Source organism: Arvicanthis niloticus, chromosome 3 (assembly GCF_011762505.2).
Source record: "Arvicanthis niloticus isolate mArvNil1 chromosome 3, mArvNil1.pat.X, whole genome shotgun sequence".
NCBI classification, from domain to species: Eukaryota; Metazoa; Chordata; class Mammalia; order Rodentia; family Muridae; genus Arvicanthis; species Arvicanthis niloticus.
This window is the reverse complement of record NC_047660.1, coordinates 49,381,623-49,395,834: the sequence shown is the minus strand read 5'-3', so window position 1 is coordinate 49,395,834 and position 14,212 is coordinate 49,381,623. Positions and strand designations below refer to the sequence as shown.

Here is a 14,212-nt window from a genome sequence, read left to right as displayed (position 1 = left end):
TATTGCTTTCCACCTTATTTTTGAGACAGGTTATGTTGCTGAGCCCAGACTATCTAGACTGGCTGGTCAGTGAGCAGTGGGAATTTGCCTGTCTATACAGCTTCCCCCATGTGGTGGTACAGATATACACCACCAGGCACTCTTTTTATGCTAGGAATTCAGAATTAAACTCAGGTTTCTTGTGCTTCAGGACATAATGATCTAAGTTTTATCCCCAGGACCAATGTGGTGTAACAGGAGAACCCACTCCTGTACTGTACAATGTCTTCTCACCTCTACATACTCACAATAAATAGAATATAACACATTTTTTTTGAGATAGGGTTTCTGTGTGTAGCCCTGGATGTCCTGGAACTCACAATGTAGAAACCTGACTGAGTGCTGCCTTAACCCAGTTCAGTGCCTCCTGAGTGCTGCCACTAAAGATGTGTGTCGCCACTTCCTAGCACAACATTTTTTAAAAATGATGAAAAAAGAAAGACCCAGAATGCTAAGAATAATATAGGTTAGGCTCAGTCTCTAGCACACAGAAAAATAGGCTAAAAATTTAAAGAGGGCTGGCAAAAAGGAGCAGACTGAGTCTGATCCCCAATACCACAAGGCGGAAGAAGAGAACTGATCCTGCACAATGTCTTCTGACTGACACACATGCACTGTGGCATGTGCTATAAACACAAAATAAATATATAAACCAACAAATAAATACAAATATAAGTAAATAAATAAGACAGATAAAACAGATAAATGAAAGACCAAAACATTAATTAAAATCACGTAAAAAGAATGTAAAAAATAGTCTGGAGGCTGGGGCGAGGGTCGGGGTGGTACATTGTTTTAATGGCAGCACTCAGGAGGCATAGGCAGGTGGAACTCAGTGAGCTGGGGGCCAGCCTGGTCTATATATCGACTTCCAATCTAACTACGGCTACACAGTGAGATCCTGCCTCAAAATAAGCAGACAACTTTGTGCTGGAAAATTAAAATGAGGACAGCTGTACATTAATGCTTTGCTTGCTTCCTATTTGAACAGAAATTAGTAACTCTGATCTTGTTGAAATACAGAAAAGTCTGCACACGATGCTAGCAGATTAAGTCAAGGAATTCAGGTACCATGACTAACATGTAAAACAGTTTAAGAATAAAGTCAAGGGCACACGGGATGTTTCCTCACATGCTCATGTTTGTTCTCTGCACCTTTTAACAGTGATTTATTCATAATAAAACTATGCTTAGGAAAAGAACAACAGTTAAAGGACTGGAGAGACAGCCCGGGGATGCGCTATCAGAGCTCTGGGTGCCATCGTTTGCAGCACTCATATGATGGCTCATACCCATCTGTAACTCTAGCACCAGACAGGAAAGTAATGCACATCCATAAATGCAGACAAAACGTACACATGAGATAAACAAAAAACAAAATGAAGAGCAAAGCCAAACTTCACAGTAAAACAGGAGGATGTTCTCATGCTTCATACAACTCCAGGCCCCGCCCTGCCCCGCCTTGCACCTCCCAGGTTCGAGTGGTCTGCCCTACACAGGCTTCTGGTTTACCTTGTGGACATCCTTTTGCAGACTGAGTCCCCAGCGAGTCAGCTCATTGTTGGCTGTCTCATTTTGTGAAATTCTCTGCAGCAGGCATTCCAGAGCACTGTGGTGCTGTTTGGGGCTCAGGTTAATCTGCTGAGTCAAATCCTAGACAGAAATAAAACATAAGATAGCAAGTTCTAACATTACTCCCCTAGCAGGAGACTAAAACTAATGCTGGAGACCCAGCATTCTAAAATGTTTCTATAAGCAATCTCAAGCTCAGTGAAATCAATGGAAAACATCAAACAAAGCCAAGGACTTCTGTAAATATTTCTCAGGAATTTGAATGAGGTACATGGAGAAAAAATAATAAAATTAATAACTTTCAGCAGTTACTGACTCTCCCTCTTACTGGGTGTGGCGGTGCACACCTTTAACACCTTGTGGACCTGTGAAGCAGAGGTAGATAGATCTCTGAGAGTTCTCTGCCAACCAGGGCTGTATAATGAGACCCTGTTTCAAAATAATTGACTTTTTCTAAAGCTATTGGTTCTGCTTCATGACATCTGATTTCTTTCTCAAAACATCTTTTGAATTTAAAATTCCTAAGAGAGTCTAAGAACAGGAACACAGGAACGAAGTGGGCTTGACTATACATATTTAAAATCTGGGGAAGTACTGGAGGGGCAGAGGGCAAGCCACATGTTATGCTAGGACAGTAAACCACATTCAGGCTCACACTTTTTCTTTCTGCATTAGAAAGTTAATGCCACCATAAGGCTACTTTCCCCTCCAAACCAGCCACAATAATGTCACATTATAGGCACTTTGAGGGATACTTAACAGATGTGTGTGTGAGGAATCTGAATCATATAAGAGTTCTTTGTGCTTCCACGACTCATGGACCATACCACTATAGGTATATAGTTATAAAGACAACACCAAATCAATCATAAAGTCATCAGTTGTTCTCAGTTGTTCGGAAGGTAAACATGGAAGAAATCGTGCAGGGCCTTTCTGCTTCCTTAGTTCTCTGTAACACTACTCAAAACCTTACGTGGCATGTGGGTCTGAGCAAACTAAACAAATAAGGGGGCAGGGGGCAGCTAAAGCACAGACTTTCCACCCCCGGAAGGCAGTAGTGAAGGTCTGGCTGTGTGCTCCAGGGGGCCTCTCGGAGCTCCCAGAAGTGAGCTAATGATGCTCCCAGGGCCCAGAGCTTCACTTCTCATACAAGCTCACGATGTAGACAAGCACTACAGTAAATTGGTGTTCTCACTTATGGCTTAACCACTGTGCATCTACTGGGGAGGATGAGGAAAGGGCTGTTCCTTTTCACTTAGAATCCAGAGTCTATGCTGTTCTACAGCTGTCCAAAGCTATGACATGCAGCATCCTTTCTATGGTAAAGTATGTGGATAAGAGTCTACAGAAAGGAAAATTGGAGCCCAGAAGAAAGGGCTCACCCAGCAAGTCAGAGCTGCAACCTATTTCTAGTTCAGGCTGCTATCCCAAACATGGCCACTTGAAGCAGGCATCTCCCCAAACCAGCAGGCAACCCCCAAACAGCAAGACTCCAACCTTCATGGCCCTGAAGTCCTTCTTCATCTTCTCAGGGATCCCCGTCATAAAGGAGAGCTCAGGCAACAGCAGGATCTCACCCTTCAGCAGCTTAGACAAGAAAACAGAGAGAGAGCGAGTGATCCCAGGGCCCACTCAAGATTCGTGCAGGTCTGCAATAACAAACCTGCCACTGAGAAACTTTTATGAAACCCCAAGGGAGAGGATAATAGGACAAGAAACACTGCATGTATTCTGCCCTCCATGTCCTCTGTCACATACAGATAGCTATTGTGTTAGGTAAAAGAAGGAGGGAGGGTCCCATAAGAAGAGAGAAACATCTGTAACTGATGAGGAGGGGGCGTGGAGGGCATCTCGGGGACATATCAGAGATCTGGGATAAAGGAGGCACTCAAGAATCAATGGGGTGACCTTAGCTGTGACTCACAGCATTGGGGATATGAAACCTGAAGAGGCCACCTCCTGTAGCAAGGCAGGAACCCTAGTGGTATCATAGGGACACCAACCTACCCACAAAACCTTCAACCCAAAATTTATCCTGTCTACAAGAAACGCAGGGACAGGGGATGGAGAAGAGACTAAGGGAATGGTGAGGCAATAACAGCCCAACTAGAGACCCATCCCATGGACAAGCACCAATCCCTGACACTATTAATGATACTCTGTATTCTTGCAGACAGGAGTCTAGCATGGCTGTCCTTTGAAAGGCTCCACCCAGTAGCTGACTCAGACAGATGCAGACACCCACAGCCAAACAGTGGATGGAGCTTGGGGACTCTTGAAAAATTTTAGGCCCTGGAGGAGATAAGAACTCCACAAGAAGACCACAGAGTCAAGTAACCTGAATCCTTGGGGCTCTCAGAGACTGAACCACCTACCAAAGAGCATACATGGGCTGGACGTAACCCCTCCACACACATGTAGCAGATGCATAGCTTGATCAACTAGAGGCGGGAGGAGGAGGAGAGGGCTATCCCAAAAGCTGTTGCCTGTCTGTGGGATATGTTTCTCTGGCTGGGCTGCCTTGTCTAAACTCAGTAGGAGAGGAAGCACCTAGCACTGCAGAGACTTGATGTGCCAGGGTGGGTGGAGGGATACCCAGGGGGAGCCTTCACCCTCTCTGAGGAGAAGGGAAGGGGTGGGGAAAGGATTGTGGGAGAGAGTGACAGGGAGGGGGCAGCGACTGGGATGTAAAGTGAATAAATACAAATTTTAAAAAAGAAGAGAGAAAGAGAAAAAAGTTTTGTCCCCACTGAGCCTTGATCAAGCCCAACGTTTCCTGCTCAGCTGTTCCTCAGACTCCATGGTTAAGAAGAGGTGGGGCCAGAGACAAGGCTCAGCAGTTAAAAACACTGCTGCTCTTGAAGAGAAATGGGGTTAGGCTCCCAGAACCCACATAATGACTCGAAACCTAGTTTCAGGAGCTCAGACGCCTTTTTCTGACCTTAGTGGGCACCAGGAATGCATATGATACATAGATACACATGCAAGCAAAACATTCATATACATAAAATAATAAATCTAAAGTTTTTTATTAAAAGAAAAAGACCAAGTGTGGTATCAAGGCAATTCTCTGGGCCCTTTTCCTGATAAAATAAATGTTTACACCTCCCTCTCAAATCTATAGATTTTTGTTTTTTAAGATTTATTTTTTTTCATATATGCACATGAATCAAGTGCCAGAGGCCAAAGGTGTCAGATTCTCCTAGAGTTGGTGTTATATGCAGTTGTAAGTCTCCTAATGTGGATGCTGGAAATCAAACTCAGATCCTCAGGAACTGCAGTATGTGCTCTTAACCACTGAGCCATCTTCCCAGCCCCCATAAACTTATTTATTTATTTATTTATTTATTTTGAGGTAATGTCTCACTACTTAGCTCTGACTGTCCTGGAACTCACTACATAGACTAAGCTGGTCTCGAACTCTGAGATCAACATGCCTCTGCCTCCCAAGTACTGGGATTGTAGGCATGTGCTACTACACTCATATCAGAGTTTTATTTTTTTGTATATGTAAGTGTGTTTTACCTTCATGTATATGTGTATCTGGTGCCCACAGAGGACCAGAAAAGACTCAATATCCCTTGGAACTGGAGGGACAGTTGTGAGCTGCCATGTGGGTGGTGAGAATGAAACCCGGGTACTTTTGAAGAGCAGCCAGTGTTCTTAACAACTCTATCATATCCCCAGGTCCCAGAGTTTTTAATCTTTAGATACAAGGAATTCTCCTTATGCTTTTAACCCAAATTGTTCATGGAGATATTTATCTCCTCCTGGCAACTCTGACTATAGGAAAAATAAAACCATACCCAATGTGTCCACCACACTGTACAGATGTGTACGAGTCCACCACTCTGCACATGTGCGTACATGTCCCACTGCACTGTACACATGCGTATGTGGATAAGAGCACACATAACAAGGGCAGCAGGACGCAGGACTACTGTTGGTAGTGTAGCCACTCACCGTGCCATGATTATTCTGTCTCTCACTGGGCCGGTGGATGAGCAGTGGCTGGTCATCTTCCTTAACTGTAATCCCGTAGTTTTTGCTAAAGCAGGACAGAGTAAGAAAGTGTCACCAGTCCTACAACAACCCCTTCAGCTCTTTTCAGTGCTATTGCAGCTTAAAATTTGTACAGTACCCTCATTGAGAATCCATAAGACACTAATCACAGTATATGTAAATGGAAAAATGCAGGCTACAGCTTTCTTGCTAATAGACAGGGAACAAATGATACACACACACACACACACACACACATCCATCCATCCATCCCAAGAGAGAAGCATGTGGAAAATGCATCAGGCTAAGGGATTTAAAAACAAAAGTCTAATAATTAAAGATGAGAATTTTAATTCTCTCACCAGACAAAATCAACAAGAAAAATACAATTGTCAACCCAAAAATCACTTATGTAGTAATTGCCAAAAGTACCAAAAGAACCAATTGTAAGAGCAACACATGCAGGCCAGTGTTGGGAACCGACTCCTAGCAGAAAGCGGCTATCATCTTTGCAGCCATCTCAAGCCATATACCCTGACAAGAGACTTGTTTTTCAACAGCCTACAAGAGCTGAGCACACTCTGATCTTGTTTATCCCATATATCTTATTTTGTCGTTAGTGCCCCCAGCTGCAAGGCGCACGTGGTAAAGAGTCTTCAGCTGTGTTCCCCTGCTTGTGCTTATAAATACCCAGGGTTTCCTTGTAAGAGAGAGCCAAGAAACGAGATTTGGTCACACACTCTGGCTTGTCTCCATTCTTCGGATTTCTTCCCTTCCATCCCCACTCTCTCTCTTGCTAGACCCTGACCTACGGACTGGAGCAGCAGCTCGGGCTGGAACATTTTGGCCCCCAAGCATGGGGCAGAGCCGTCCAGGACAGGCCAGACCCACAGAGAAGCTCATTTGGTCTCAGGTGTATATGACCAGTTTACAGAGCTGTACAGTGTCAGGTACTGCATCATTAACTGTATTCAATATCCAGAGCCTGGGAGAGCACGTCCCACCCCTACCCTCAGACTCAAGTGCTAGCCTCTCATTTGTACCTGTAGTACTCCAGGAATGTGATTTCCTTCCCATCCGACATTACAAAGCTGTCTTTAGGGGTCTTGTTCCAGTCCACGTCGTCAATACGGTAAGTTCGGTTATTGTAGCGTGTGATGACAATGCTGCCAACCAGAAGCTTGCTGCACTCGTCCTGGAAGTGCTCCTTGTTCTGCTGGTAGATAGCATGCCTTTGGGAAGAGGCAAGAGACTTTCGATGGCATCCATATAACCAGGCTCGTGAGAGAGAGGGATAGGGGCTCCAGAAACTGAGGTAAGGACCCAAGGGTTGGATCTCGCCTTTTACCCCTCATTAGCTGTACTCATCACATGAACCAATTATTGTTTTTCAAGATCTATTTTTATGATTTTAATTATGTGCATGTAGTGTGTGTATGTCTGTATGTACACATGAGTGCAAGAGCCCAAGGAGGCCAGAAGCATTGGATCACCCGGAGCTGGAGTTACAGGAGGTTGTGAGCTATCTGATGTGGGTGCCGGAACTGTACTTGGGTCATCTAAAAGAACAGCAAGTGTTCTTACCTGCTGAATCATCTCTCCAGTCAACCCCAACTACTTCCTCTTTTTGAAACATGGTCTCACTATGACCTTAACTGGTTTGGAGCTTACTATGTAGACCAGGATGGACTTGAACTCACAGACATCTGTGGGAAGCCATGATAAGGCCTTACTCTTAGGAAAGCCAAGGATGAGTGTTTGCCATCTACTATTCTTCTTTCTGCTTACCTTCCATGATTCACTTGTCAGTTCTCAGAACTTCAAACAAGGCCTCATAGCAACCCACCTTAGTAACCCTTCCTCCTGATCTCTAGATTTAGACAACATCCTGCTAGATAGATGTTTTAGAATCCCTGATAATGGAAAGGTTTTGTAAGAATAACTTAGTTAGACCCCACAGCTGCAGCTAGCTTCCTCCACCTGCAAAGCCTGCTTTCCTTTCCTACCCCTCCCCATATCCTGTTTTTAGAGTATATAACCGGTTGGAACAATAAAATTTTTTCCAGCTTGATCAGACTTCTTGACGTGCTGTGCCTTTTTATTTTCTTATGCATCTCAGTCCTCTCCACAGGGTCTAAGGGTCCCACTTGATTGTCCAGCTGGCCTGGACAGACATCTGTCTACCTCTACCTCAAGAGTCCTGTGATTTAACTATTGTTTGTTTGGTTTTGGTCTCCCAAAGAAAAGTCACTTGCATTGTTTAAAAAAAAAAAAATGCAGGCTAGAAACATAGTTCAATGGTTTACAGCACATATTGGCCTTACAGAGGACCCAGGTTAAATTCCCAGCCCCATCTAGGGGGACGGGTTCAAAATCATCTGTCACTCAAATTCCAGGGGACCTAACAACCTCGTCTGACCTAGAGGCATGCACGTAGTACACAGATATATACACAGGCAAAATACCCATACACATAAAATAAAATTTTAGAAATTTTAATTAAATTTTCATGGCTTCCAAATACAACAGTGAAAAGTTTTGTAATACGTCCATAACTTCTCTTTTAAATCACAAATCAAACTACATGTGTGAGGCCTAAAGAAACATTACTAAGTGGTTTAGAGTAGGGGCTATCTATATCTTATGATTCTGTAAGGTTGCTCTGGCTCAAAGACAAGCCCTTCTTTGAGGATGTGCATATGGGGCATTTGTGGGTACATCTGGTGAACTCTGAATTATTATTGTTGTAATAATTTTCTTATATCAACCTGAAGTGAATGACTCTGTTGAGTTTGAGGCCAGCATTGTCTACATGGTAAATTTCTGGTCAGCCTGAGCTACATAACCAGAACCTGTTTCAGCAAAAAAGAAAAAAAAGAAGGAGGGAGGGAATGTGCTGGCTAGTCATGTTAACTTGAGACACAACCAGATTTCTCTAACAGGATAATTGCCTCCATAAGATCCAGCTGTAAGGCATTTTTAGTAATTTATAGGGAAGAGCCCAACTCATTTTGAGTGGAGCCATTCTTAGGTTTGTGGTCCTGAGTTCTATGAAAAAGCAGGTTGAGCAAGCCAAGGGTAGCAAGCCAGTAAGCAGCACCCCTCCATGGCCTCTGCCTCAGCTCCTGCCTCCAGATTCCTGCCCTGTTTGAGTTTCTGTCCAGACTTTCTTTGATGGTGAATAGTGATGTTGATTGAAGTGTAAACTGAATAAACCCTTTCCTCCTTAAATTGCTTTCATGTTTCATCACAGCAATAGAAACTAACTAAGACAGGAAAGACAATTCATATGACAGAAAACATCTCAAATTACATATTTGACAAGATATCTGTATCTAAAATACACAAATCTTACAATTAAATAATGCATTTTAGAGGCTGGAGAGATGGCTCAGCAGTTAAGAACACTGGCTGCTCTTCCAGAGGATTCAGGTTCAATTCCCACCATCCACATGGCAGATCACAGCTACCTGTAACTCTAGTTCTAGGATCTGACACCCTCATACAGACATACATGCAGGCAAAACAACAATGCATGTGAAATAAAATAAATACTTTTAAAAATGCATTTTAAAAGTGGGTCAAAGATCTAAATATTTCACAAAGATATTCAAATGGCCAAAAGGTACAGAAAAAACTGCTCGAAATCATTAGTCATGAGGGAAATGCAATCAAAGCCACAGTGAGACTCACTTAACACACAAAGGTGGTTAGAATAGAAACAGATGACAGCAAGGGAGGCTGCAGGTGAACGAGAGAGAGAGCCTTCAAACACCTCTGGTGGGAATATGAGAAATGCCAAGCTGTCCTTGGGTTAAGTAAAGGATAAAAGTAGAGCACATGGAAATGGCAATACACACACCAAGATCTATCTGGACGTGAGAGTCCACAGCAAAAAAGGGAACACAACAAAGTATCCCTCAAACAGCTAATAAATATGGCAAGGTCAGCAAAGTGGCTTAGAAGAGAAGGGCTCTTGCTACCCAGCCTATCAACCTGAGCTTGATCCCTGGGACCCACATAAAGGTAGAAGAGAGAACAGACTTCACAAGTTGTCTTCTGACCTCCCAATCCAAGCAGCAAACACACCTACAAGCATACAGTGTACACACACACAGAAACACACACAAAAAATAAAACACTTTAATATTACTTTCTAAGAGAAAGCAAGAAAGAAGGAAGGAAGGAAGGAAGGAAGGAAGGAAGGAAGGAAGGAAGGAAGGAAGGCAGGCAGGCAGGCAGGCAGGCAGGCAGGCAGGCAGGCAGGCAGGCAGGCAGGCAGGCAGGCAGGCAGGCAGGCAGGCAGGAAAATACTTGAGGTTGGAGAGATAGTTCAGTGGTTAAGAGCACTTGCTGCTTTTCAGAGTACCAGAGCTTAGTATCTGTGGTGGACAGCACACAATGTGCCCTACCTCCAGGTCCAGGGGACCTGGCGTCTTCTGATTTCCATCAGCACACATACAGCATATACTATACACACATAACAAAATGAAAATAAATATTTTTTTAAAAATATAGTATATCAATATGGTAGAGTATTGTTCCATGCAAAAAGGAACTGTATCGTGCATATAACATGGATATATCTTGAAAACATACCAAGACATAGAATATTATACAAAGATTGGTTTTTTTTTGTTTGTTTGGTTTGGTTTTTGTTTTGTTTTGTTTTTTAGTTTTTCGAGACAGGGTTTCTCTGTGTAGCCCTGGCTATCCTGGAACTCGCTCTGTAGATCAAGCTGGCCTTGAACTCAGAAATCTGCCTGCCTCTGCCTCCCAAGTGCTGGGATTAAAGGCATGTGCCACCACTGCCCAGCTAAGATTGTTTTTTATATGGAATGTTTGGAATAGTTAGAAAACAAATTAATGAGGTAAGAGGATTATAAATTTGAGGCCAACATGAACAAGCCAGCAAGATCTTATATCTTAAACAATGAAAATAAAATAGGAAGAGAGGAAGGGATGGAATAAAATACAGTCGCATGCACTTGTGCACACCTCCCCCACCCCACCCCCACCCCAAACTGATAGTTTCTCTGGGCCTATGGGCAAAGAAGAAAATTAATGGCCAAAAGCTACGGATTTCTATCTGTAGTGACAAAAATGTCCTAAAACTGACTGCAGTGATAATTTCTAGCATACACTATGGATACACTAACAGCCACAGAACAGCACCCTCCAAATTTTAGTCCGTATGTCAATAAAGCTGTTTAATAAGGTCACATTGGGGCTAGCTGGATGGCTCAATGGGTAAAGGCACTTGCTGCCAAATCTTGAGTTTGATTCCTGGATCCTGAAGGTGGAGAGAGAAAAATCTACTCCTTCAAACTGACCTCTGACCTTCACACACACATACATACACACAAATAAGTGGATATAAGAAAAACCATACCCAAGCTGGAATGTAGCATAGTGCAGGATGCTAGCCTAACATGCATGAGGCCTTAAGTTCTGCCTCCAGAGTCATAAAACAACAACAATAATAAAAGACTAGACATAGCTCAGGGGTTTTGTGAGTCAGGAATTAAGTGTGGCCTAGCAAGGCAGCTCTGACAAGGATGCAGACAAGGTCTTCAGCTCAGCTACAGTCACCTCAAGGTTGACCTGAGACAAGATGTGTTACCAAGATCACTGAAGTGAGCCACTCCAAAGGCTGCTCTGTAACATGGCTGCTAGCTTCCCTTGGGGTAGTGACCCAAGAGACAGTAAGAGAGCACACCCTAGACAGAAAGCAGTCTTTTCATATTCTACCTCCCACATACCTTATTCATTGAGATGTGTGGAAAAGTCCAGTCCACACTCAAGAGGAGAGGACGACACGAGGACCTCACAGGACCACTATTAGGATGTAAGAACCTCTCCTTGACCAAATCCTAGTTGGGTTCTTCTTAATCAGGCTTCCACTTTACCACCCACTGCACTGACCCATTTTAGCAAGAAGCCTACTGAGTCAGTTTAGCCAGAATTCCAGCCTTGATATTTGATTGCCTTCATTACCATAATTCCCCCCCCCCCCCCCCCCCAACACACACACAGGTGATGTCCGAGGCCTACTACTTCGATCCTCTTCAGTCTCCTTAGCTACAATTCCTCCACAGGGTGTAAGCCTGTAGTGGCTAGCCACCTGGGGGACTATGCAGGATTGCTTCAGCCCAGCTAGGAATTTGGACCAGCCTAGGCAACATATCAAATGTGCTCTTAACATAGTCCCCCTGTTTGCCTTGTAAACAATCTTCAGTGCTGAGTCTGTCCTTCCCACTGTCACAGTGGTCACCACCATCAGTCCTCACAAAGTCTACTTCACTATTCTAAACAGGTGTCACAATTTTTTTCTTTAACAGAGACTATAACTAGAGAAACTATAACAAAACTTCTGAAAAGACAAAATTTAAGGATAATTTTTAAAAAATAATAATTGTAACATGGGCAACTGATTTGTAAAATCCAAACAAGGTAAGCTAGAAAACAATAGAATATAGACAAGACGTTAGAAGAATTTATCTACCAATTACAAACTTTAGTTTAAAAAGCAGAATAAATGATAGTTCTAGATAAACATTTAAATTGCCATCAGTAAATCCTAAACTAAATGGCATACGATACTTCAGGCAAGAAGAAAATCATTCCAAAGAGAATCCTAAAATGTACAGAAAGGAACATAGAACAACTAATATTTCCGACTACAGAGAATCTACCTGCAGGAGACTGAGACAGTCACCATTCTATCCTAAGGAGCAAGAGGCCACTCTGCACAGAGACTATAGGAGGTTAAAGTTGTGGGTGGGGAGGGCTCTCGAGGTCCTATCCCTCTCTGAGGACCCAATAGCTGCTGGGAGATTAGAAAGGATTTTCTTTAGTGGTCCATGGCTTCTGGTAAATCAGCCTTCATCCATGCTCACATAACCCAAACCCGCTGAGTCATAAAAAAAATATGCTCAACAAAATAACACACAAGAGGGGAGAAGAGCTACTGGTCAGGAAGGGGTACGGAATAAACAGGAGCAGACTAAGGGTGGAAGAGACAGACTGACTGAACATATCCTAAGCATATATCAAGTATCACAAAACCACCACTGTATGTAATTAACATATGCTAATAAAACAACAAAAAGGAGCTGGATATGGTTGCGCATACCTTTTCCCAGCACTTAGGAGGCAGAGACAGGCAGATTTCAGTGAGTTTGAGGTCATCCTGATCTACAGAGGGAGTTCCAGGACAGGCAGGGCTACACAGAGAAAATTTGATTTAAAAAAAGAGAGAGAGAGAAGTTTGTAAACCTTCTAAAAAGACAGGAAGCACAGTGAAGAGACCACCTGAGTACTTGGGAAACAGAACTCAACAGGCTCTGCTCCAGAGGCGGGGGCCACTGGAAAGCAGCACTGATTCTGAGGGAAAAAACCTTCCTGCCTAGAACATCACTCACTCCAGCGTAAGCCTGAGGCTCACAGCGTTTCCTCTATGTACCCTTCTCCAAGGAGACAATGAGCACATGCCCTGCACCAGAGCAGGGGACAACATAGGCAGGGTTAGCTCTGAGACAGACGTAACAGGTGGTAGCACAGGGAAGGAGGTTGGGGATCCCAGCCAGCCAGAAGAAAACCCAGCCAAGCCAACCTCACCAATACTTATCGGACATGTGAAGATGGTCCTGAACTCCACTGGGAAAATCATTAAAACGGTTACTGTGAATGTAAGAGCAACATGTAACATTGTTGCTTGCTATCATTTAGAAGCATATAAATTATTCCTGTAATGGAAGGAAACCTATTTCTAAAGACTGAGCTGCTCTGACCTCTAGGAAAATAACTTCTCTTTGGCAGTTTCCTGGAGTCTGTAAGAACACAAAAGGTCCAGAGGATGAAAGTGGCCATAACAGTAGAGGGTTCCCTGTTGTAGAGCTGGGTGGCTTTTACTACAGTCATATTAAGGGCCAGTCCAGATCACAGCATGAGTTCCAGGCTAGCCTGCAATACAGACAGAGTACTAATACGGTCTCAAAAGTACAAAAACCAAACCAAAACACAAAAAACCCCACCAGTCGCCTCAGTCTGTGTGTGACATAATAGGGTGATACCTGACAAGGCTCAGAAGAATTAATTTGATTTCACCCACCATGAAATATGCACTCTTGGAGAACATCATATGCCCAGTCAGACGGCCACCTCAGCAGGCTTCAGGAGAGAGAGCATCCTTCCAGCTCTGTTTTGTAGTTTTCTGAGACAGGGTCTTACACAGTAGCTCAGGCTGGCTTAGGACTCTATACAGCCTAGGCCAGGATTGAACTTGAGGTAACCCTTCTGTCTCAGTCCTGGGGGAGTCATCATATCTGGAGCCAGTTCTTTTAATACATTTTATGATTAACCCCGCCCACATACACAGAGAACAGAGTCTAACTTGTCCTCCAACTACCCATTTCTCAACTTTGGAAAGTCACCATGGTGTTAAAGGTGGACCCCTCTATTCACTCACATGACATCCAGCACAGAGTCATTCCGAATGACCTTATGAGAGACATCAGCAAGCAGGAAGAGACCCCCATCTGTCCTCCGGATACTAGCTGCGTAGCCAGGCCAGATCTGCAATCTGAAGAGAGAGATG

At 43.6% G+C, this 14,212-nt stretch overlaps 1 protein-coding gene across 1 annotated transcript in view; it reads right to left on the bottom strand.

Annotated features, from left to right (window-relative positions):
• Window positions 1-14,212, bottom strand: part of Piwil2 (piwi like RNA-mediated gene silencing 2) — a 58,121-nt gene that overhangs the window by 23,045 nt on the left and 20,864 nt on the right. Inside the window, exons 10-14 of the mRNA XM_034498906.2 lie at window positions 14,084-14,197; window positions 6,657-6,845; window positions 5,575-5,659; window positions 3,109-3,198; window positions 1,552-1,692 (exon numbers count right to left, since the gene is read on the bottom strand). Of these exons, the coding sequence (XP_034354797.1) occupies window positions 1,552-1,692; window positions 3,109-3,198; window positions 5,575-5,659; window positions 6,657-6,845; window positions 14,084-14,197 (619 nt within the window). The remainder of the gene's footprint in view (window positions 1-1,551; window positions 1,693-3,108; window positions 3,199-5,574; window positions 5,660-6,656; window positions 6,846-14,083; window positions 14,198-14,212) is intronic.